General features: G+C 37.6%; 1 protein-coding gene across 6 annotated transcripts in view; it reads left to right on the forward strand.

The window, feature by feature from the left end:
* Positions 1–25178, forward strand: part of HECW1 (HECT, C2 and WW domain containing E3 ubiquitin protein ligase 1) — a 394020-nt gene that overhangs the window by 241149 nt on the left and 127693 nt on the right. For all 6 annotated transcript variants that reach the window (XM_070617193.1, XM_070617192.1, XM_070617194.1 and 3 more), the window contains one exon: positions 4330–4499. In XM_070617193.1, the coding sequence (XP_070473294.1) occupies positions 4330–4499 (170 nt within the window). The remainder of the gene's footprint in view (positions 1–4329; positions 4500–25178) is intronic.

Below are 25178 nucleotides of genomic sequence, written 5' to 3' on the forward strand. Positions count from 1 at the left end.
CTTCCTGGGGTCTCCAGAGAAGAATCCATTCCTTGTCTCTTTCAGGGTCTAGATGCTGCCTGCATTTTTTGGCTCATGGCTGCATCACTCCGATCTCTGCTTCAATGGCTCATCACTTTCTCCTCACTTTGCTCCCCAGCCGCCTCCCTTTTATAAGGACTCTTAGGATGACACTGGGCCCACCTGGATAATCCAGAATAATCTCCCCATCTCAATCAAGATCCTTAATCACATCTGCAAAGTCCGTTTTACCATGTAGGGTGACATATTCATAGGTTCCAGGGACCAGGTCATGGTCATCTTTGAGGGGTCATTTTTCTGTCTATCATAGTCAAGCAGAGACTGAAAATAAATTCTAAAAGGTGCAATCATAGCATTAAAAATGAGCCTTTGAAAGCAGTAGAGAGCACAACCACCCCTACAGCATGGAATCAGTGATATATATGGGAGACTGACTTGAAAGTCTCTCCCACAATGCTTAGATGAAGGGCAAGACATAAAAAGGATGAGGAAATAAAAAGATGGATGACACATACCGAGCCGACATATAGGTAATTGGTGCTTTTGATGAAGAGATCAAAGCAAATTGAAAGGAAATAGTAAAAGGAGAAAATTTTCTTGAGCCGAATATAATTTTGAATCTTCAAATTAGACTATCAGGTACTAAGAAAAAGAAGAAAAAAATGTATGTGCAGAGACCAACACCTAGACAAATGCCAACTTTTGAAAGAAAAAAATGTTCAAGTACAGACACAGTAGCTCTCTGGGCAGAAAAAGCATGAGAATACACGTTTTACGAAAGAGTAAACCTCATGTTAATCTCAGACTTGTCTCCTGTGGTACAGAATGCCAAAATAATGAAGCAAAGTCTACAGAGTTTTGAGAGTAGAATATTTTAACCCAAGATTTCTATGCCCACCAGGTTGTCATTTATATGAGAAGGCAAGAAAAACACATTCTCACGTTTGCGAGGGCTCAAAGAACATCACCCTTGCATCTTACCTGCAAATCATATATAAACATGTACTCCAGCATATAAAGAGATAAATTCAAGAAAACTCAAGAACTGGAGACACTGCAATGTGAAACAACCGATTTTAGAATTTAGAATGAGAAATGATCAGAAAGGTAGATCATGGAATTGCCTTCTCTGGAAAGCTTCAAAAGTACAGTAGACACATCAAAGCAAAATTGTTGATGCAAATGCTTTCCTTCTCAAATCTAATTATATATTCTGTTTTTCCCACTTTTGGGGGTAATAAATTTCCTAGATAAATAATATCCCCTTAATTTTTAATGAATTCCTCTTTTAGCACTCTAACCTAAAAATATCAGAAATGCAGATAAAGAGTTATTCACAAGTGTATTGGAAACAATTTAAACATTTAAAATTAGGGACTGATTAAATAAATTACCATACAGCCAAGTAATGAAATAGTAGATAATCGTAATAATTATGTATACAAATGTTCTAAAAGGCGTGAAACATCTTTATGATAGAATCTAGGCAAAAGAAAAAGTTTAGGATACCATATTGTATATACAGTATGGTCTCAACTATGCAAAGAAAAATACTGGAAGGAAATGAGGAAAAAGTCTGGTAATGGTTGACACTAGATGGTACAATTTGGAATAGTCGTAAAATTCTCCCATTAGTGTGTCATGTACTTTTGGAAAATTATAAATCTGTCCTTATAGATATCCATTCCAGCAATTTTCTAGATGAAGAAATTGAGACCTGAAAGAGTTAAATCAGTTTCCTCAACAAAGTTCAATAGTATGTTCCAGAACTAAAATCTAAGTATACTGACTCCCAGGCCAGTGCACTTTTAATTACCCTCCTTATTGCAGCAGTTTTCAAACATTTTTACTTCATGAAACATATATTTTAATAAGATCCAAATTGAACTTAAATGTGTAAATCTTTATAAAGTATAAAAGTTTACTGCGGGAAGTGAAAGAAGACCTTAAAAAAAAAATGAAGAAACATATGCTCTTGAATGAGGAGTATTATAGAGATACAAATTCTTCCAAAATTAATCTATAAATTCAATGCAATTCCAATCAAAATCCCAACTTTTTGGAGGAGGGTTATTAAGAAATTAATAAAATTAATCTAGAAGAATAAGTGTATGAGTGATAGAGCAAAGTGGGGTTTTTTTGGAAAAAAGAACAATGAAGAGTGACTAAATTTATCAGGTATCAAACATGATAAAGACATATTGATACAGGTATAGATGAGTCATTTGATGGAACAGAGTATAGAAAAAAGACCCATTTATACTTGAGAATTTAACCTGTGCCAAAGTTGGCATTTTTATAAACAGGTAATATGACATTTTAGTTAAAAGCATAGACTTTGGAATCAAAGAGAAAGGTCTAAATTTCGCTTCTGACATTGACCAGCTCTGAAAACCTCATCAAGTTACTCAATTCGTAAGCTTCCATTTTCTCTTCCTCGAATCAGGGATATGATATCTACCTTGTAGAGTTTATGGGTAGGATTAAATCCGATAATGTATTTGAAGGACATAGACTGGTTCCCAGAATTTAGTGACCAGCCAATAAATGGTAGGTGGTAGTGGTGGAGGTGATGGTAGTCATATTATTTTATGATGAGTAAATCTATACGTCTGTCACACTCTGGGTTAAGGTCCCCAACACCATCCTAGATTTGATGATTCTCTAGGAGAGCTCAGCACATGGCCTTACTCATGGCCGTGAGAGGGATTACATTGAAAGGATGCAAAGCAAAATAAGAGAAGAGGTGCTAAGAGTGAAGTCTACAGGAAACCAGGGGCAGGCTTCCTCGAGTCCTCTCCCAGTGAGATCACACAGAATGTGCTTATTTCCCCCAGCAAGTTGCAACAATACATATGAAATATTGTGTACCAGAGAGGCTCGTTACAGACTCAGTGGCCCTGGTTTTCAGTGAGGGCTCATGACACATAGGCACCTTCTGCCTGGCATGTACCAAGATTCTGGACTCCCAGAAGGAAAGCAGGTGTTCAGTATAAACCACATAGTTTGTACAAACCATTTAGGAACAGCGAGCCACCCTTCTCAGTTCCAGATCCAAGTTCCCAGACACTAGCCAAGAGCCAACCTTATAAACAGGACTTTCTAAGGAGAGACGTCTCAGGCAGCTGTCTTACCTCTGTTCTCCTCATGGGTTTATCCCAGGTTTTGCAAATTTCTGTGATGCTTGTTGTACTTTCTATCCTTTGTCCCCTATGGGTGTATTATAATGCAAGAGAGTAAGAATAATTTTATTATGGAGATAACCGCAATCAACTCAAAGGAACTTTTAAGTAAATTCACATGAAAACTTCTGTACTTTTTCATCAGTAACTAATTACTCACACCTCACAACTTACACCGTGGTTGGGAAATCAATTCAGTGTATCTTTACCTGGGTTACTTTCACTTATATGTAAAAGGGAATAATTTGGGGAGGGAATACTTCAATAATATAAATTTTTAATTATGTTTTTTGATATCATAAATATATTTCCAATAAATATAAAAGGATTTCAAATTACCCCAGAATAATTATAATCCATTATCACAAATGGTCTTGCTCTCTGTCTCTCTGTCTCCCCCGCCCCCAACTGCATGAAATTTACACAACCAGACAATTTCGATTCAATGCAACAGCTCAGTTTTCCACACTTTGCCCTCCCTAACATTATGGTTTCTCAAAATTCTCCTCACTGATAGGCACTTAGCTCCATGGGGGCCATGTTTTCTTTTTCATTCCTCTATTATCTTTTTTTCTTTGCTCTTTTAACCCTCTTCTCTCTCTTTATTTCTCCTAATTCTGTCTCGCCTTATTCAGTTAAGACTATATTTATTGTGAGACAACAGCCCTTGTTTTTCTATGTCTCCACTTTGCAAGGGAATTTTCACCTAGACTTGTTGAACTTTCAAAGTTGGATTTCCTCCCTCAGTGTCCACCCAAGTTTCCTGGGTGACCCTCAGCCCCTTACCCCAGTCTGCCTGAGGGACATCAGAAGTCCAGTCCAGTAAGGGCCAGTGGTCCTCTCTTGAAAAGCATAGTGACTACAGTGCCAGTCATATTGATTTATAACAAGGTTTTCTCACCAAAACAATTTAATATATGCCAGTAGATGTTCCGTATAGCTGGTTCTATAGACATATCAATCCATATTTGTAATGAGGTAGAAAATGGTCTAAAGATTGAAAGATTTTTCTTTTTTTTTTAGACTTGTTCTTATTTTATATTGACTTTTCCCCTTTGTGTAAGGCCTGATACGATCTTTAACCTCACTAAAACACATTTAAATTAAAATATCCTTTATTTTATAGATTTCCAGGCCATGGGGTTGAAGAAAGGGATGTTTTTCAACCCTGACCCTTACCTGAAGATCTCCATCCAGCCCGGAAAGCACAGCATCTTCCCTGCCCTCCCTCACCACGGACAGGAGAGGAGATCCAAGATCATAGGCAACACCGTGAACCCCGTCTGGCAGGCCGAGGTGAGTGCCGTGGGCCCTGGAAAGAAGCCCACGTGACAGAGTGAAACAACTAGGTATGAAGCTGCCCCTGTGCTACTCCCTCCTTCCTTGGAGCCTCAAACTCTGCTGCTAAGTTCATGGCTCTCCTGGTCTTAGAAGGGAGCCATGTTCTCTCTGGGTTACAACTCTCAGGGGTCTTGATCAAGTCCCTCAAGGCCATCCCAGGAAACTATTCATTGCCTCTGCACTCAGTAGCCATGGGACGGCCTCTTCCTCTGATTCAGAAGCTGCACTTGAAAGCAGGACAGCTTTCTCTCTGCCTTTGTGTGGGAGAAGGAAGAGAAATGTTTTGATCTGAGGATTCTCACGCTCTTGCCATGCATGTGGTCCTTAAGCAAGGGTGCCAAATTTTAAATGTGTCACTCTGGACCAGTTTCAGAGATTCTAAAACTGTCAGATTCCTGGGACGGGCAAATCAAGAAGCCCTAGACTATCCTTGGGGGTGCCATTTTCTTTGATTTAAGTAGACATGAAGGCTCATGGTTCATCCCATCTTCCTGGTTTGCGCCGTGCTCAGCAATTTGCTGGAGTATCAAATAGTTTGTTTTGTCAAATGGAGACCCTTCTCCTCTGCCGAATGTGTCTCCTCTGCCAGCCAGGAGCTAAGAGGTTCCTCAACAAAGCCACGTGACAGGCTCAGCCTCATGTGACCAGGTCCTCTCCTAGAGAACTAGGAGAAAGTTGTCGCAACCCATTCGGCTGCCTAGCTCACATGCTGTAGCTTGAGGGGATGACCTGCAGACTGTGGGTTTGGGAGCAGCTTAGGGCAAGAGAGTGGCCACAATATAATGTAAGGGTCACACAAACCTTGGTTCAAATCCCAGCTTGGCCAGTTCCTACTTGTGTCAATTTGAAGAACCAGTTATCCTCCATCTGTGCCTCAGATTGTCTTCATCTGGCTGTTACTGATGGAAGTGTACTGCTCCGACCCAAGGCATTTGCTTTCAACAGGGTACCTTCCTTTATTCTTCAGATTCGATCATCTCTGACATAGAATATTCAAGCATTCTTGACAAGAAAGTCTAATTAGACGTTTGGCGGCAAATCTTTTTCGTTGTCTCTTAAATGATACCACCTACTTCCTAGGCTTCATTAACCCTGACCCAGGCTTTACGGAAGAGCACTGTTATAGCTTTAAGTGGGCAGAAGGGAAATGGAGTCGTACTTAAACGTCCTTCGGCTTGGTTGTCCACAGATTCTAAAGCACTGGTAGTCCCGCGAGGGTGGAATAATGACTCTTCAATTATTTGTTCCTTCAGCCCTGGCTAGTCTCGCCAGTTATTTCTGGACTCCTCACTGCATTCCCAGGGGTAATACAAGATGCCACGGGAATTTATAGCACATGGGGAGAAAAGCCTTCTCTCTTCTGAAGATCTTTAGAGCAACTTGTTCTAAGACATTTCGTCATAAAGGTATTATAAGTCTCAAAGAACCTTCGTAAAATCCAGCACCATCAGAATGTTTCTTGGCTAAAAATGTCAACTAGAATCCACTTTAAGTTCTGAAATGATTTCTGAATCCTCTCTTAGGATTTATTTTTCTCTGGAAGGGTCCTGGCAAACTCTCCCTGTGCTCTTGATCTCTTCCACTCCATCCAGCGTGCTGTGGGTAAGGTTAGCATTCTAAAAAGAGTTTCTCCACACGTCTCCCCGATGAGGCTCAGAGTGATGGTAACTGGTTTCTCAAGCTAAACAGCAAGGAACTGACTAAACTGTGATTTAAACCAAGGTTTGTGTGACCACAAAGCTGCCCTTTCAGCTCCTAAATTAGGCAGCAGTCCCCAGTGCCCAAATGTGGGCGTCAGAGCTCGTATGCAGAGCATCCCAGGCCTCCTCTGACCGGGCCTCGCCTACCACTTGTGTCAGCTAGGGATGCCTTTGGCTCTAAGCCGCTGGAAGCCTGGCCAGCTGTGGCATTTCTCACAAGCAGGAAGTCCAGAGGGAGGTGGTCCAGGCAGTGCGGCTACTGAGTACAGCTCTGGCCAGGGGCCCAGCTCTCTGGGTCTTCCCGCTGCACCATCCTTAGCAGATGGCCCTTGCCCTCCTGTTTGAAAGCCTCAAAGCCAAGTTCCAGGAAGGAAGGAGAAAGCGAAAATGCTAAAGAAGCCTTCTCCTTGTAAGGTTTAGCATTTTTATTCTGTAAGAGAAGCCCTTCCCAGCAACAGCCCTATTACCTGTCACAGGACCTCACCTGGATGGGAAAACCTAGAGTTCCGCTTCCCTGACTCTGTGCCAGGGAGGCCGGGGAGAAGGCGGTTGAACAGGAGTATTGAATAAACCAGTTTATAGCATCTGCAGTGTGCTTCAGCTTCACTGCCCGGAACCTTCCAGCTCAGACATTGTGCTAAGGCCTCTCTCGGTAGCTGCTGTCCCCCAGTGCCCCTCGTGCTTTCACAAGGCTGTGTAAATTGTGTCTTTGCTTACATCTGCCTAAAATGTGCATCCCCAGCTACTCCAACTAGCAACTCCTGCTCATCCGTGAGTCTCAGCTAAAACACCACCTCCCGTGGGGGACACTCCTGACGCCGCCACCCAAGGCCTCAGGAGGAAGGTGCTCCCTCCTCTCTGCTCCCTTGTCCAGACCTCGACCATAGCGTCTTTTGTTTGCACATCTGTCTTCCCATGACACTTGAGCTCCTCAAGGAAAGGAATCACATTCAATTCATCTTGGTACTTCTGGTTCTTGGAACCTACTAATAATATAGGCTGTGTAGGGCTTACTGTGGCAAGCAGTGTTCTAAATGTTTTCTGTAATTATCTCATTTAATACTCACAACAAGCCTATGGGATATATACTATTATTATTCCCATTTAAAGATGAGGAAACCAAGGCACAGAGAGTTAACTAATTTTCCCAAGGTTATACAGCTGGTAAATGCCAGAACCAGAATTTAAACCAGCTCTTCCGCCTTTAGAGTCTGACACTGATCAGTTTTGTGTGTAGGTGGTAGAAAAAGAAGCTGCTGGAAGGACACAAAAGTGATTGATAGATGAGTCCTCTCAGGCTGGTGGAAGAAGACAAAACAATGAAATAAATGTTCTGTCAAGGTATGGACGGAATGCCACAGAACACTGAGGGCAGACTTCACAGACGGTGTGCCACTGGACTTGGGTCTTGACAAGTGATGACATTTTGGGGGAGGGGGAGGGCATTCCAAGTGGAAGGAACAGCATGTGCAAAGGTACCAAGGCAGCCCACAAACATTCAGAGAACCATTTAGAAATGTCATGTGGTTGGCGCTTGTGGTGTGCACAGACAAGTGATGGCGACTGGGCTGGGCTTGCTTCAGTCACACATGTCCGGCGTGGTTCCCTTATTCCTTACAAATAAAAGCTAATGTTGATGGCTTCCGGTCTCACTTGTACCTTGGTGAGTGAGATGAAGATTCCCTGCTCCTACAGGATTCACGTGAGTCTGTGAATTTCTATGCAAGAAGGTAAATGAGAACCAAACTGTTCGACTTTCTGTATTTACTGATTAACATACAAAGGATACTCAGTGAGAAATAACTGAGGTTGCTTGCACTTAAGAGCAAGAATATCATTTAATGTGTAATTTAAATGCTAAACATATTTCGATGATTAATGTTGCGTTAAAGTCTTATGTGATTTTTTTCAAATTTATGCAAGTTCAAACTCGGAATATATTTTTTTGCCAATTAAACATTCTAAATCTTAGAAAAAGTAAAGTTGCCATCAGAATTTTTAAATGAGAAGGGAAAATTGAGAGAAATACAAATTAAACATAATGCGAACTGCAAAAAAATTAAAAAGAAGACTTCCATGTTGATTGATCTATTTCCTCTTTTTTATTATTACTGTAATTAGAAACTGTTTTCACCCGGGGAACACTCTCCTTGATTTTCAGGTCTGTTTACTTTCCAGGCTGGATATAATGAGCACTTATAAGATTGCAGCTACGTGAGAAGTTAAACAGAAACAGCAGCGACTAGAATCTTGGTTATCTATTCAGAGGGCTTATGTAGAGAGTATATTTATACCTCTAAATGAAACAAGGAACTCCTAAAAGCGCATTCTCAGAAATATCAAGTGGATTGAGCAAATATTAAAATCGAGCCTAAGGCCCTGGTGTGTGTTAGTCTACACCCCATTCTCCCTGTTTGTGCCTTCAAAGCTGGGTGGATTAATCCCCACACATGTGCTATTGGCCTGCTCCACACTGGTCACAAGATGAAAAGATTGGAGAGAGAAGCCTAGCCCTGTGGAACTTATATTCTAATGTGAGAAAACAAAAAATAAGTGAACAAGATAGTTTTAGTGGAAGATAAGTAACATGAAGGAAATATCACATCATAATATGATGTGCGTGATTGAGAGGAGCTACCTTAGATGGAGGTGGTCCAGGAAGGTCTTTCTGAGTTGCTGTCACGTGAACTGAGAAGCCAGACACACGAACACCTGATTAGATGTGCATTTCAGACAGAGGAAGCAGCTTGTGTGAAGGCCTGAGTGTAACAAGCTTGGCGTGTTTAAAGGGCGGCAGGAAGGTCATTGTGGCTGGAGGATAGCAAGTGTGTAAGGGACGGAGTGGGGCGTAAGAAGAAGTTGGAGAGAGGGCCAGGGACCAGCATCTTGTAAGTAATGAAAAGTGATTGGGATTTCATTCTAAATGTGGTAAGAAGCCATTGGAATAGGGAAGCATCATGCTCTGATGAAAATTTTATTAAAATGTTCCTGCTGCCATGTGTGGAATGGATTCTAAAGAGTCTAAAATGCAAGCAGTTGATTTCTGCTTCTGGCTCTCGTGGAGCAGCACATAGCCTACCACACAAAAACACCTAGAAAAGACAAATAAAATATTTTTTTAAAAGAACATTTGTGATGACATCAGAGAATGGTCAAGACAACCAGAACTTGTGTGGTGAAGATCCTAGAAAGAAAGGAATTTCAAGTGAGCCAACTTTCTGCAACTGCTTTTCAGTAATTTCTCAGCAATCTGAGTTTCCATGTGGATAAGCTACAAAATTAAGAGCAATTCAAACACAGTGAGAGAAGGACGTACGCCAGTGCAATGAAAAAGATAAATGCAGAAATCACTGAATTTGAAAACTAATGCATAATAGAGAAAGTTGGCAAAAATAAAAATGTAATGATCTTACATATGTTAAAAAGATAAGAGAATACTATAAAAACATTTATGGTAATAAATTTGAATGGAAGATTCCTAGAACAACACATCTTACTAAACTGACACAAGAACAAATAGAAATGCTGAATAGTCTTATATCTATTAAGAAAATTGAATCTGTAATTTAAAACCTTTCCACAAAGAAATCCCTAAGACAAGATATTGTCACTGTTGAATTCTCCCAAGTGTTTAATGAAGAAATAACAATAATTGTATACAAATTCTTCCAGAGAAAAGAAACTTGTTTTATGAGGCCAACTTGTTTTGTAAGACCAACAAAACTTTGATATCAAAATCTGACAGGGTCAGTACAAGAAAGGTCAATTATAGTCCAAGCTTTCTCATGAAAATCCATGCAATTATCCTAAATAAGACATTCACTAATTGAATCCAGCAACATAAAAAGGCTAATACTTTATGAAACTGAGTTTATTCCAAAAATGCAAAAAATCAGTTGATGCAGCGGTTTCCGTCTGGCACCAGTGTGCTCATCATTTACTGAGCTCTAGCTGAACAAGGAAGGGAGTAACTAGTTCTCTATCCTGTGGTTTCTACTGGGCAGACTTCCCACAAATCTGCCAATGGTAAAACACCCAGGAAACAATTAGACACAATGCCTGCTCACAGGAGTATGCCAATATTACCAGACATTCACCTAACTTCCGGTTCAAGAACTTCCCTTCCAGTATCTGGCATAATAACTGCTTAGGACTGTAGACAGGTGTGCACTTCCAGATCGCTGCTATTGACTCTTTGTTCAAAGTCATCAAGCTGTATGCTACCAACCACATGTGTAACAATTATGCCAAAAGACATCTAGTTAGGACACTTGCATATGGAGGATGTGTTTAAAATCCACCATCATGGAAAATATTTCATTCTCAAACAAAACAACAAAAATCTTCCTGTTATTGGTAATTATGAGCATCAGAATTTTTGTCTGAACTATATAACTGCAAATAGAAAAATAATGCACAGACTCAGGTATTGACATGATGTTGTTTTTTGATTTTCAGTTGTGTGTAAGTCTTTTTTGGTCTCTAATATTCTTTACATGATTATTTTTATCCTTATCATCTTTATTAAGAGATAACTTATATACATAAATACAATTAGTTACATACAAAAAGTGAAAAAACTCACTTAAAGCAAGCAATTTGATGAGCTTTGACAATTGTATATTCTCATGAAACCACACTATATTAAAGACACAGACATTTCCATCACCCCTAAATGATCACTAGTACAACTTTTCAGTTCTGACTTGACTTCATTCCTGGCCACAGTTACACTCTGAACTGTTTTTATCACTGTAGATTAGTTTGCATTTTATATGAATGGGATCCTACAGTATATACTCTTTTCTTTCTGCCTTCTTTTGCTCAGAATAATGTTTTTGGATTCATCTATGTTGTTGCGTATGTTACCAGTTTTTTCTTTCTAGTGCTGAGTAACATTCAATGGTGTGGCTATACTACATATTGTTTATCCACTCACCTGTTAATGGACATTTTGATTGCATCCACACATTGACTATTGTGAACAAAGCTGCATTGAGTATGTGGTGTAAGTCTTATTTCTCTCAGGAAATACTAGGAGTAGAATAGCTGGGTCATTTTGGTGAGTGAAAGCTGCCATAAAGTTTTCCAATGTGGTTGCACCAGTTCATGCTCCCATCAGTAGTGTCTGAGAGTTCCAGTTGGTCCACATCCTCATGAACACTTGTTATCGTCATTCTTTTTAATTTTAGCTATTCTAGTAGATGTGAAGTAGTAATTTATTGTGGTTTTAGTTTGCATTTCCATGATGACTAATGATATTGAGAATCTTTTCAAGTGCTTATTGGCCATTTTTATATCTTCTTTTGTGAAGTGTTTGCTCAGATGTCTAACAATGAGTTTTGAATAGTCTTAAATATTCTGATTCAAGTCCTTTGTCACACATATATTTTACAAATATTTTCTCCCATTTTGTGGCTGCCTTTTTGTTTTCTTAATGGTATATTTTAAAGAGCAAACATTTTTTATTTTTATAAAGCCCAGTTTATCAAAAATTTTCTTTTATTGTTCATGATTTCTTCATTCTATGTAAGAAATCTACTGAAGTTAGCAAAGATTAATGCCTAAGTTTTCTTCTAGGAGTTTTATAGTTTTAGCTTTTTTGTATAGGCCTAGGATCCAGTTCCAGCTAATTTTTGTGTATGGTGTGAGGTAAGAATTGACATTCGTTTCTTTCCATATGGACATTGAATTCTTGCAGCACCATTTGTTGAAAAGACTTTCCTTCCTCCTTGTACTGAGTTGGTACCTTTGTAAAATTTCACTTGAACAAATATGTGTGGGTCTGTTTCTGGGCTCTCTATTCCATTCCATTGGGCAATCTGTCCTTCCTTGCATCATTATGACTCTGTCTTGATTACTATAGCTTTCTGGTAAATCTTGAAACCAGGTAGTAAATGTCCTTCAACTTTGTTCTTCATTTTAAAAAATCGCTTTGGCAACTTCCAGTTTCTGGTTCCACGTGAGAGCTTAGAAGTTGCCAGTCCATCCTAACAACAAGTGAAAAGCTGAACAGACTAAAAAACCAACAACTCTGCCTGGATTCATAAGAGAGGAGAGGATACCATGGCCTCCAAGATTAGAGAGAGAGACAGTTGATACAGGGAGTCATGGCTTACCAGAGCAGAGACTGTCAACAGAAACCACCACAAGAACCATTACCAGGGTAGGAAAACCTGTAATTGACAAATTTCTGGAGACCGGATGTGCACAATTTTAACAGTTAAAAACTCCAGGAGGACCCACTTGTAGGGTCACCCCCACAATATTATGAGATTTACCTCCAGGAGCTCAACCAGGTTCTCACAGTAAATATCAGAGAAAAATCCCCCGTGCTTCCAGCAGGCGGAGGGGAAAAGGAGCCATCTTTTAAATACTTCAGAGCCCTCTGTTCTTCTTAACAAGGCCTGCACTCAGGAAATAAGTTAAGCAGAGCCTAACCTGCTGAGGTATTATCAGAACCTAACTGACCTCAGGGAAGGGAAACACCTAACTCCTGCCCCTCTAGCCATCCTGCCCCACCTAAGGGGGGTAAAATCTGAGAAACGCTTGTGAAGTTCACACTCCAGAGGCACAGGCTCACTAAAATACTGAGACCTAATCATAAGACTGTAGAACACTTCCCCTGTCCCCACACCTCACCACCACATTATTAAGGGCCTATTTATAGACTTTATCTGGCACATCATGTCTGGCTCTCAAGAAAAATTTACAAGGCATAGTAAAAGGCAAAAAACACAATTTGAAGAGACAGACCAAGCATCAGAATGAAACATGGCAGGGATGTAGGAATTATCAGTTGAAAATTTTAAAACAACTAGGATTAATATGTGAATGGCTCTAATGGATAAAGTTGATAACTTGCAAGAACAAATGGGCAATGTGAGCAGAGAGATGGAAATCCTAAGAAAGAACCAAAAAAAGGGATGGAAATCAAAAAACCTGTATGAGAAATGAAAAATCCCTTTGACGAGCTTGTTAGTAGACTGGACATAGTTGAGGAAAAAAATCTCTGAGCTATAGGATATATCAATAGAATCCTCAAAAACCAAAAGGCAGAGAGAACAAAGACTAGAAAAAAAAGACAACAGAGCGGAATATCCAAGGACAGTGGGACAACTACAAAAGGAATAATATATGCATATGGGAATACCAGAAGGAAAAGAAAGAGAGAAAAGAACAGGAGAAACGTATGAAACAATAATGCTGAGAATGTCAGATACCAAACCAAAGGTCTAGGAAGCTCAGGAACACCAACCAGAATAAATGCAAAAAAAAATAATAATGACAGTTAAGCGTATCATTTTCAAACTACAGAAAATCAAAGATAAAGAAGAAATCCTGAAAGAAGTCAGAGGAAAAAAACTTCTTACACACAGAGGAACAAAGATAAGACTTATATGCAACTTCTTCTCACAAAAATGCAGATAAGAAGAGAGTGGGGTGAAGTGTTGTGAGAAGTTGTTGAGAGAAAGAAACTACCAATCTGGAATTCTGTACTCTGTGAAATTATCCTTCAGAAGTGAAGGAGAAACAAGGACTTTTTCAGACAAACAAAATTGAGGGAATTTTGTTGTCAGTAGACCTGCCTTGCAAGAAATGTTGAAAGATGTTATATAAAGAGAAGGAAAATAATGTAAGTCAGAAACTCAGATCTACACAAAGAAAGGAAGAGCATCAAGAAGGAATAAGTGAAAGTGAAATAAACACCTTTTCTCTTTCTTACTGTTATTTTTCTTATTGTTATTGTTAATTTTTCTAACAGAAAACAGCTTGTCCCAAATAATAGCAAAAATGTATTCAATTATGGATGCTCATGTGTATATATAATATATATATAATTATATTTGCTATATATAAGTGAAATAAATGACAGCAATGATACAAGAAATGGGAGGAGGGAATTAGGATTATTTTGTTATTATAAAATACTCACACTACTTGTGAAGTGGTATAGTGTTGAGAGTGGACTTGGATTAGCTTTAAATGTATATTGCAAACTCTAGGGCAGGTACTAAAAAAGTGAAAAAAAAAAAAAAGAGGTATAACCGACTATTAAGAAAGGAGAGAAAGTGAAATTATAAGAAATGCTCAATTAAAACCACAAAAGGCAGAAAAAGAGTGGAAGACAAAAATAGGAGCAAAGAACAAGTGCAACAAATAAAAAACAGTAACAAATAAGGTAGATGTTAATCCAACTATATCAATACTCACTTCAGATGTCAGTGGTCTAAATACACTAATTAAAAGACAAGAGATTGTCAGAGTGGATCAAAAATATGACCCAACTATATGTTGTCTACAAGAAACCTACTTTAAATATAAATACGTATAAAAATTGAAAGTAAATGGATAGAGATAAATGTACCACGCTGCAGCTAATCAGTAGAAAGTGGGAATAACTACATTAATTTCAGACAGAGCACACTTAAGTAAGGAAAGTTATCAGGGATAAAGAAGGACATTACATAATGATAAAAGGGTCAATTCTCCAAGAAGACATAATTCTTAATGTCTATGAACCTAAGAACAGAATGTCAAACTACATGAGGCAAGGAGATCTAGATAAATCCAACACTTTTAATATCAATAGTAAGAGAGTTCAATATACCTTGCTCAGAAATGGACAGATCCAGAGATCCAGCAGTCAGAAAATCAGTAAGGACAGAGTTGAACTTGAACTCAACACCACCATCAATCAACTGGATATCGTTAACGTCTATAGATTACCTCATCCAACATCAGCAGAATACACATTTTTCTTACACTCGTGGGGCATTCACCAAAATAGACCAAATTATGGGCCTTGAAGCACATCTTAAATTGAAAAGGAAAGAAACAGCACAATGTCTGATCTCAGACCACAATGAATTAAACTATAAATCAGTTACAGAAATAGAACTGGAAAATTCCAAAATACATGGAGATTAAACAATACATGTCTAAATAATACATAGGTCAAAAAATAAATTTCAAGAGAAATTTTTAAGTGTTTTGAATTAAATTAAAATAAAAACACAACTTATCAACATTTGTGGGATACAATGAAAACAGTGCTTAGAGGGAAATTTATAGCATTGAATGGATATATTATAAAATAAAAAGACAAATCAATAATCTAAGACAACTACTTTAGTAAAGTAGGAAAAGAAGAGTAAGTTAAATTCAAAAGAGGTGAAGAAAAGAAATAATAAGAATTAGAGCAGAAAGCAATGAAATTAAAACAGGAAATCAATAGAGAAAATCAATGAAACCAAAAACTGGCTCTTTGAAAAGATCAATAAACTCAATGAGCGTCCAGCTAAGCTAACTAAAAAGAGAGAGAACACAAATTATTAATATCAGAAATGAAAGAGGGGAATCACTACAGATCCCATGGAAATTAAAAGGATAATAAAGAATACTATGAACAACTCTATGCCCACAAATTTGGTAACCCAAATAAAATGGACCAGTTCTTTGAAAGACTCAATCTGCCCAAACTGATGCAAGAAGAAATAGAGAGTTGGCCTATATCTATTAAAGAAAGTGAATCAACAACTAATAACTTTCCAAAACAAAAAGCACCAGGCCCAGATGGGTTCACTGGCGAATTCAACCAAACATTTAATGAAGAAATTTTACTAATTCTCTACAGTCTCTTTCAGAGAATAGAAGCAGAAGGAATACTTCCTAACTTATTCTATGAGGGCAGCATTACCCTAATACCAAAATCAGACAAAGATATTACAAGAAAAGAAAACTGCAGACCAATATCTCTCATGAACATAGGTGCAAAACCCCTGAGCAAAATATTAGCAATTTGAATCCAAAAAAAGCATAAAAAAGAATTATATGCCACAACCTAGTGGGATTTATTCCAAGTATGCAAGGCTGATTCAATGATCAATTAATGTAATCCATCACATCAACACACTATAAAAGAAAAATCACATGATCATATCGATAGATGGCAGAAAAAGCATTTAACAAAATCCAACACCCATTCATTATAAAAAACTCTCAGTAAACTAGGAATAGAGGAAAACTCTCAACTTGATAAAGGCTTTCTATAAAAAACCTACTGCTAACATCATACTAATGGTGAGAAACTCAAAGCTTTTCCACTAAGATAAGGAACGTGGCAACGATGTCCCCTCTCACCAGTCCTTTTCCGCATTGTACTGGTAATCTTTGCTAATGCAATAGGCAAGAAAAGGATATAAAAGTTATATAGATTTGGAAGGAAGACCCAAAACTGTTCACAGATGATATGATCATCTATGTAGAAAATCCAAAAGAATTGACAAAAAAACTCCTAGCTCTAATAACTGATTATAGCAAGATGGCAGAGTACAGGATTAAGTCAGTTGCTTTCCTATATACTAACAATGAATAAGTGGAATTTGAAATTTAAAACACATGAAATACTTAGGTATAACTCCAACAAAACATGTACAAGATCTACATGAGGATAACCACAAAACTCTGATGAATGAAATCAAAGAACTAAATAAATGGAGATATATCCCATGTTCATGGATAAGAAGATAATATTGTCAAGATGTCAGTTCTTCTCAACTTTATCTACAGATTCAATATAATCCCAATCAAAGTTCCAGCAAGTTATTTTTGTGGTATTGACAAACTGATTGTAAAGTTTACATGGAGAGGCAAAAGGCACAGAATAGCCAACACAATATATTGAAGGAAAAGAGCAAAGTTGTAGGACTGATGCTACACAACTTCAAGGCTTACTGTAAAGCTGCAATAATCAAGACAACGTTGCCAAAATAAATAAAATAAACAGATCAATGGAACAGAATAGAGAGCCCAGAAACAGACCCCCATATAGTTGACTGATTTTGTCAAAGGAATAAAGACAATACAATGGAGCAAAGATAGTCTCTTCAACAAATGGAGCTGGAACAACTGAACAGCCACATGCAAAAGAATGAATCCAGACACAGACCTTACACCTTTGACAAAAATTAACTCAATATGGGTCATAGACAGAAATGTACAATGCAAACTATAAAACTCCTCGAAGGTAAGAGGAAACCTAGCTGACCTTGGGTAAGATGATGCCTTTTTTAGATACAACACCAGAGACACAATCTATGAAAGAAATAACTGATCAGCTGGACTTTGTTAAAATTAAAACTTCTGCTCTGTGAATGACAATATCAAGAGAATTAAAGGACAAGCCACAGACTGGAAGAGAATATTTGCAAAAGACACATCTGATAAATGAGTTATCCAAAATATACAAAGAACTCTTAAAACTCAACAGTAAGAAACCAAACATCCTGATTTTAAAATGTGCCAAAGATCTTGACAGACACTTCACCCAAAAATACACAGACAGCAACTAATCATACAGAAAGATGCTCCACATCATATGTCATCAGGGAACAGCAAATTAAAACAATAATAAGTACCACTATACCTATTAGAATGCCCAACACTAAATGCTGACATGGACTTGGAGCCACAGGAAGTCTCATACATAGTGGTGGGAATTCAAAGTGGTACGGCCACTTTGGAAGACACTTTGGCAGTTTCTTTAAAACTAAATATACTCTTACCACACATTGCAGCAATCAAGCTCCTTGGTATCTACCCAAAGGATCTGAAAACTTATGTCCACACAAAAACTTGCACGTGAATGTTTATAGCACCTTTATTTATAATCGCCAAAACTTGGAAGTAACTAAGACATCCTTCAGCAGTTGAATGGATAAATAAACTGTTTTACATCTAGACAATGGAATATTATTATGAACTGTCCAGCCATGATGGAATCTGAAATGCATCTTACTAAGTGAAAGAAGCCAATCTGTAAAGGCTACATGCTGTATTATACCAACTATATTACATTCTGGAGAGGGCAAAACTATGGAGACGGTAAAAAGATCAGTGGTTTCCAGAGGTGTTTGGAGGGGAGAAATGAGTAGGCAGATCACACAGGATTTTTAGGGCAGTGAAAATTCTCTGGATGATAGTATAATGATGGATTCACGTCATTATACATTTGTCCAAGCTAATGGAATATACAACAGCAAGAATTAACCCTAAAGTGAAGTGTTGATTTTGGGTAATTGTAATGTGGGTCACATTTTCTGATTCTTCATATGTTGAGTAATTCTGGATAATACCCTGAACATTATGAATGCCATGTTTAAGAGCCTCTGCATTTTGTTATATTGCTTCAAAGAGTATTGCTGTTTTTGTTATAGTGGGGAATTAACTTGGTTAGGGTCATACTATCATGCATGTGGTAGGCAGTAGTTCAGATCTAGCTCAGTTCTTTAAGCCTTAAATGCAAGCTAATTTCATTTGCCCTCTGGATACAGGATTCTGGGATTGGCCAGAAACGGGCTGAGTCTATGTACAGAATTTGGGGCTCTCCTTCTTTACCTTTCTTCTTTCTGGCATTCCTCTTGCAATTTCTGGTATTGCTTGTTGCCCCAGGCTCCTTTGCCTGGTTCTTCCAGCCAAAAAGATGGTAGGACTTTTACTGGAGTTTTAGCTGCTGTGCACCACTGTTACAGTGAGTATAGCTTCATTCAGGCCAAAGACCCCCCAATATGGAGAACTTATAAACAATCCTTTTACGTTTTTCTGAACATTGCCAGGATTTGGATTTTTTAAAGCAAACAACAGTGGTTGTCTGTTTTCTGTGCTGTTCCTTGTAAGTGTCCTATTAAAATACATTAAACCTAAAAAATCAGTCTAAGCCACCACATTGACAAGATAAGAGAGAAAAATCATGTCTATCTCAGTAGATCCAGAAAAAGTAGTTAATAAAATTGAATATTTATTTCTGATTTTTAACAACTCTTAGAAAACTGAGAAGAGAACTTCTTCAATCTGATAGAGGATTTAAATGATGAGAATAAAATCTACAGCAAATATCATACTCAGTAGAATATTGAAATATGTTCCCTTGAAATAGAGAACAAGACAAGGATGCACCCTTTAGCCACTTCTACTTAATATTGCACTAGAGATCCCAGCCAGTGCAATAAGGCAAAAACATACTAGAATTGGAAAGGAAGACTGCTTAGTCTCAAATAACACTGTTGCCTAAGTAAACAGTGTAAAAGAATCAACAAACTGTTCAAATTAATATGTCATTTTAGCAAGGGCACTAAATAAATAAAAGCTCAATAGATAAACATAAATTGTATCTCTATAGGCAAATAGAAAATACATTTTTTATTATTTTATTGAGATCATAATAGTCTATAACATTGTGAAATTTCAGGTGCACATTATTATTTGTCAGTCACCATATGTATGTGCCCTTTTACCCATTATGCCCACCCCTCAGCCCCCTTCCCCTCTGGTAACCACTAATCTGTTCTCTTTGTCCATGTGTTCGTTTATCTTCCACATATGAGTGAAATCGTGCTGTGTTGTCTTTCTCTGTCTGGCTTATTTTGCTTAACATAATACCTTCAGGGTCCATCCATGTTGTTGCGACTGGGATGATTTTTGTCTTTTTTTAATGGCTGAGTAGTATTCCATTGTGTGTGTGTGTGTGTGTGTGTGTATCACATGTTCTTTATCCATTCATCAGTTGATGGACACTGGGTTGCTTCCACATCTAGGCTATTGTGAATAATGCTGCAATGACAATAGAGATGCATAAGTCTCTTTGAATTGTTGATTTCATGTTCATTGGATAAATATCCAGTAGTGGGATAGCTGGGTCATATAGTATTTCTATTTTTAGTGTCTTGAGACTAAAATCTCCATACTGTTTCCCATAGTGACTACACCAGTTTGCATTCCCACCAGCAGTGTATGAGGGTTCCCTTTTCTCCACATCCTCTCCAACATTTGCTATTTTTTTGTCTTGGTAATTATAGCCATTTTAACAGGTGTAAGGTGATATCTCATTGTAGCTTTGATGTGCATTTCCCTGATGATTAGTGATGTTGAACATCTTTTCAGGTGCCTGTTGCCCATCTGTATATCTTCTTTGGAAAAATGTCTGTTCATATCCTCTACCCATTTTTTGATCAGGTTGTTTGTTTTTTTGTTGTTGAGTTGTATGAGTTTTTTATATATTTTAGAGATTAACCACTGGTCACATATATGATTTGCAAATATTTTCTCCCAGTTGGTGGGTTGTCTTTTCATTTTTTTCCTGGTTTCCTTTGCCTTGCAGAAGCTCTTTAGTCTGATGTAGTCCCATTTGTTTATTTTTTATTTTGTTTCCCTTGACTGAATAGAGACGGTATTTGAAAAGATGCTTCTAAGACCGATGTCAAAGAGTGTACTTCCTATATTCTCTTCCAGGAGCTTTATGATTTCACGTCTTACCTTCAAGCCTTTAATCCATTTTGAGTTAATTTTTCTGTATGGCAAAGCATGATGGTCTACTTTCATTCTTTTGCATGTAGCTGTCCAGTGTTCATTAGTTATTGAAGAGACTTTCCTTTCTCCATTGTATGTTCTTGGCTCCTTTGTCAAAGATTAGCTGTCCATAGATGTGTGCTTTTATTTCTGGGCTTTTAATTCTGTTCCATTTATCAGTGTGTCTATTTTTGTATCAGTACCATGCTGTTTTCATTACTATAGGTTTATAGTATTTTTTGAAGTCAGGAATTGGGATGCCTCCAGCTTTGTTCTTTTTCTCAGGATTGCTTTAGCTATTTGGGGTCTTTTGTTGCTCCATATGATTTTTAGGATTCTTTGTTCTATTTCCATGAAGAATGTCTTTAGGATGCTGATTGGGATTGCATTGAATCTGTAGATTGCCTCAGGTAGTATGGACATTTTAACTATGTTTGTCCTTCCAATCCATGTGCGTGGAATATCTTTTCATTTCTTTATGTCATCATCAATTTCTTTCAATAATGTCTTATAGTTTTCATTGTATAGGTCTTTCACCTCCTTGGTTAAATTTACTCCTAGATATTTTATTTTTGTTGGGATTGTAAATGGGATTGTATTCTTGAGTTCTCTTTCTGTTAGTTCATTTTTTAAAGTATAGAATCTAATTGACTTTTGTAAGTTGATTTTGTACCCTGCAACTTTGCTGTAGTTGTTGATTATTTCTAATAGTTTTCTGATGGATTATTTAGGGTTTTCCTTATATATAATTGTGTCATCTGCAAACAGCAAGAGTTTCATTTCTTCCTTGCCAATTTGGATATCTTTTGCTCAGGTCAAAACCTCCAGTACTATGTTGAATAAGAGTGGTGAAAGTGGGCACCCTTGTCTTGTTCCTGATCTCAGAGGGATGGCTTTCAGTCTTTGACGGTGGAGAATGATGTTGGCTGTGGGTTTGTCATATGTGGCCTTTATTTTGTTGAGGTGCTTTCCTTCTGTACACATTTTATTGAGAGTTTTTATCATAAATGGATGTTGGATTTTGTCAGTGCTTTTTCTGTATCTATTGAGATGATCATGTGATTTTTATTCCTCATTTTATTAATGCAGTGTATCACTTTGATTGATTTGCAGGTGTTGAACCATCCCTGCCTCCCTGGTATGAATCCCATTTGATCATGGTGTATGATTGTTTAAAGTATTGCTGTATTCAATTTGCCAATATTTTGTTGGGGATTTTTGCATCTATGTTCATCAGCAATATTGGCCTGTAATTTTCCTTCTTTGTATTGTCCTTGTTTGGCTTTGGCATCAGGGTGATATTGGCCTCGTAGAATGAGTTAGGAAATATTCTTTCTTCTTGAACTTTTTGGAATAGTTTGAGATGGATAGGTATTAAATCTTCTTTGAATGTTTGGTAGAATCCTCTAGAGAAGCCATCTGGTCCTGGACTTTTGTTTTGGGGGAGGTTTTTGATTACTGTTTCAATTTCTTTACTTTTGATTGGTCTATTCAGATTCTCTATTTCTTCTTGATTCCGTTTTGGGAGGTTGAATTAGAGAATCTGAATAGAGAATCTGAATAGAGATTCTCTATTTCTTCTTGATTCAGTTTGGGAGTCTAATAATTTATCCATTTCTTCTAGATTGTCCAATTTGTGGGCATATAGTTTTTCATAGTAGTCTCTTCTAATCCTTTGTATTTCTGTTGTATCTGTGGTAATTTCTCATCTTTCATTTCTAATTTTATCAATTTGAGCCTTCTCTCTTTTTTCTTAGTGAGTCTGATTAAGGGTTTGTCGATTTTGTTTATCTTCTTAAAGAACCAGCTCTTAGTTTCATTGATCCTTTCTACCGTTTTGTTTTGGGTTTTGTTTTTTTTTTTTTGGTTTCCATTTCATTTATTTCTGCTCTAATTCATATTGTTTCCCTCTTTCTGCTGACTTTGTGCTTTGTTTGTTCTTCTCTTTCTGATTCTGTTAGGTGTCATTTAAGATTACTTATCTGAGATTTTTCTTGTTTGTTAAAGTGGGCCTGTGTTGCTATGAATTTCCCTCTTAGGACCACTTTTGAGTTGGTATGGTGTATTTTCATTTTCATTTGTCTCCAAATATTTTTTGATTTCTCCTTTAATTTCTTGATTGATCCATTGGTTGTTCAGTTGCATGCTATTTAGTCTCCACATATTTGTCAATTTCCCAGCTTTTTTCTTGTAGTTTATTTCTAGTTTCATAGTATTATTGTCAGGAAAGACACTTGAAATGATTTAAATCATCTTATACTTATTGAGGCTTGCTTTGTTTCTAGAACATCTTCTAGAATGTTCTGTGTACAATTGAGAAGAATGTGTATTCTGCTGTTTTCAGATGGAATGTTCTATATGTATCTATTAAGTCCATCTGGTCTAGTTTTTCACATTGAGCTACTCTATGTCTTTTGATTGTAAAATTCAATCCATTTACATTTAGAGTGATTATTGATATATGAGAGTTTTTGTCTTTCAGTATTTCAAATGGATCATTCCACTCTCTCCTAGCCTGTAAGGTTTCTGCTGAGAAATCCGCTGAAAGCCTGATAGAGTTTCCTTTATAAGTTATTTTCTTCTTCCTTGTTTCCTTTAATATTTTTTCTTTGTCGTTGGCATTTGCCAGTTTTACCAATATATGCCTTGGAGAATGTCTTTTTATATTGATGTAATTAGGTGTTCTATTAGCTTCATTTACATGTAATTCCAGCTCCTTCCCCAGGTTAGAAAGTTTTCAGCTATTATTTCTTTGAACAAACCTTCTTCTTTCTCCCTCTCTTCTCCTTCTGGAATACCTATAATCCTTAAGTTGCATTTCCTAATTGAGTTGGCTATTTCTCCAAGAATTTTTTCATTTCTTTTTAGTCTTAGTTCTCTCTCCTCCTCCACCTGAAGCATTTCTATATTTCCATCCTCTGAATTACTAATTCTGTCCTCCCTAATGCCAGCTCTGTTTTTAAGGATACAAGATTCTTTTTTTTTATCTCATTCATTGTGCTCTTCATCCCCAACATTTATGTTTGGGTTTTTTTTTTTTTAGAGAGTCAATCTCTTTTGTGAAGAATTCCCTGTACTCGTTAATTTTAATCCTGAGTTCATTGAACTGTCCTTCTGAGTTTTCTTGTAACTCATTGAGTTTCTTTATGATAACTATTTTGAATTCTGTGTCATTTAGATTGTAAATTTCAGTGATTTCAGCATTGGTTTCTGGATACTTGTCATTTTCATTCTGCTCTGGAGTATTAATGTATTTCTTCATGCTATTTGATCAGGCAGATCTTTGCCAGCACATAGTGGTAGTGTCTGGTTGCAGATTCCACCTGCCACCACTGGGAGGGGGCAGGGGAGGAAGAAGCTGTGTTTTCTGAGCATGCCGCATCCCCTGGCAGTTGCACCCATCTGTTGGAAGCAGTGCCAATATATCTCTCTGCATCTGGCAGCCACTACTTCACAGATGCAGGCACAGGTGTTCTAGCAGGGATCCTCTGCCCTTGCTGACTGGTCAAACTGGTGCACCAGGTGAGATCAGGGGAGGGGTGCTTTCTTTCCCACCATGCTCCCACTCTGCACTCACTGGTGGCCCACCTGAGCTGTTCAGCTTGGTGGGGGCACCCCTGCAATGACTTAGCCACTTTGGTGTGAAGCGTTTCCACAGGCTGGGAAGCAACTCAGATAGCGAAAGCATTCCCATGGAGGGCTGTCTTTTCCCCTGTCTCCTCTCAGAGTCACACGCCAGCCACTGAGTGAGGTCCCATGCCCTAGATTGCTGCTTCTGAGGAGGGGCAGGAGATCTGCTTACATCCTTCCACTGCTTCCCCAGGGATCCAGTGCCCCCACCATCACACATATGGCTGCATGGATCTCTCAGATGTGTATTGTGTTGTATGGATGTCTTCTGTTGGTTAATGAATGTCCCTTTCATTGTCTCTTAGTGGGGAGAGCCTAAGGGAACTGCTCAGTCCCCCATGATCCTGATGTCACTCCCCAAAATAAAATTTTTAAAGATACCATTTATAGTACCATTAAAAAATATCAAATACCTAGGAATAAATATAACAAAAATGTGTAAGATCTCTATGCTGAGCACTGAAACATTTTTAAGAGAAATTAAAAACAGTCTAAATAAAAGAAGAGATATTATATGTTCAGTTCTTAGAAAATTCAATATTGTTGAGGTGTCATTTCTTCCCCAAATTGATCTGTGGATTCAATGAAATACCAATCAAAATTCTAAGAGGTATTTTTAATGTTACTTGAGAAGCTAATTCTAAAAAGAAATGCAGAAGACCAATAAGAAAGAGAACCTTGAAGAAGAAAAAAAGCAGAAGGACATATACTACCAGGTGTCATGACAAATATAAAGCTATAGGAATTAAGATGGTATAGCATTGGCACATAATAGAAAAATAGCTAATTGAATAGATTATAATCCAAAAGTAGACACAAACAAATATCATCACTGTTTTATGATAATGGTGATATTGCAATGAAGTAAGGAAAGGATGGCTTTTCAAAACTTGATGTTGGATCAATTTGCTATCCATATAGAAAACAAATAAATCTTAAATGCAGGCTCACAACATAC

Source organism: Equus przewalskii, chromosome 4 (genome assembly GCF_037783145.1).
Source record: "Equus przewalskii isolate Varuska chromosome 4, EquPr2, whole genome shotgun sequence".
In the NCBI taxonomy this organism is placed as follows: Eukaryota; Metazoa; Chordata; class Mammalia; order Perissodactyla; family Equidae; genus Equus; species Equus przewalskii.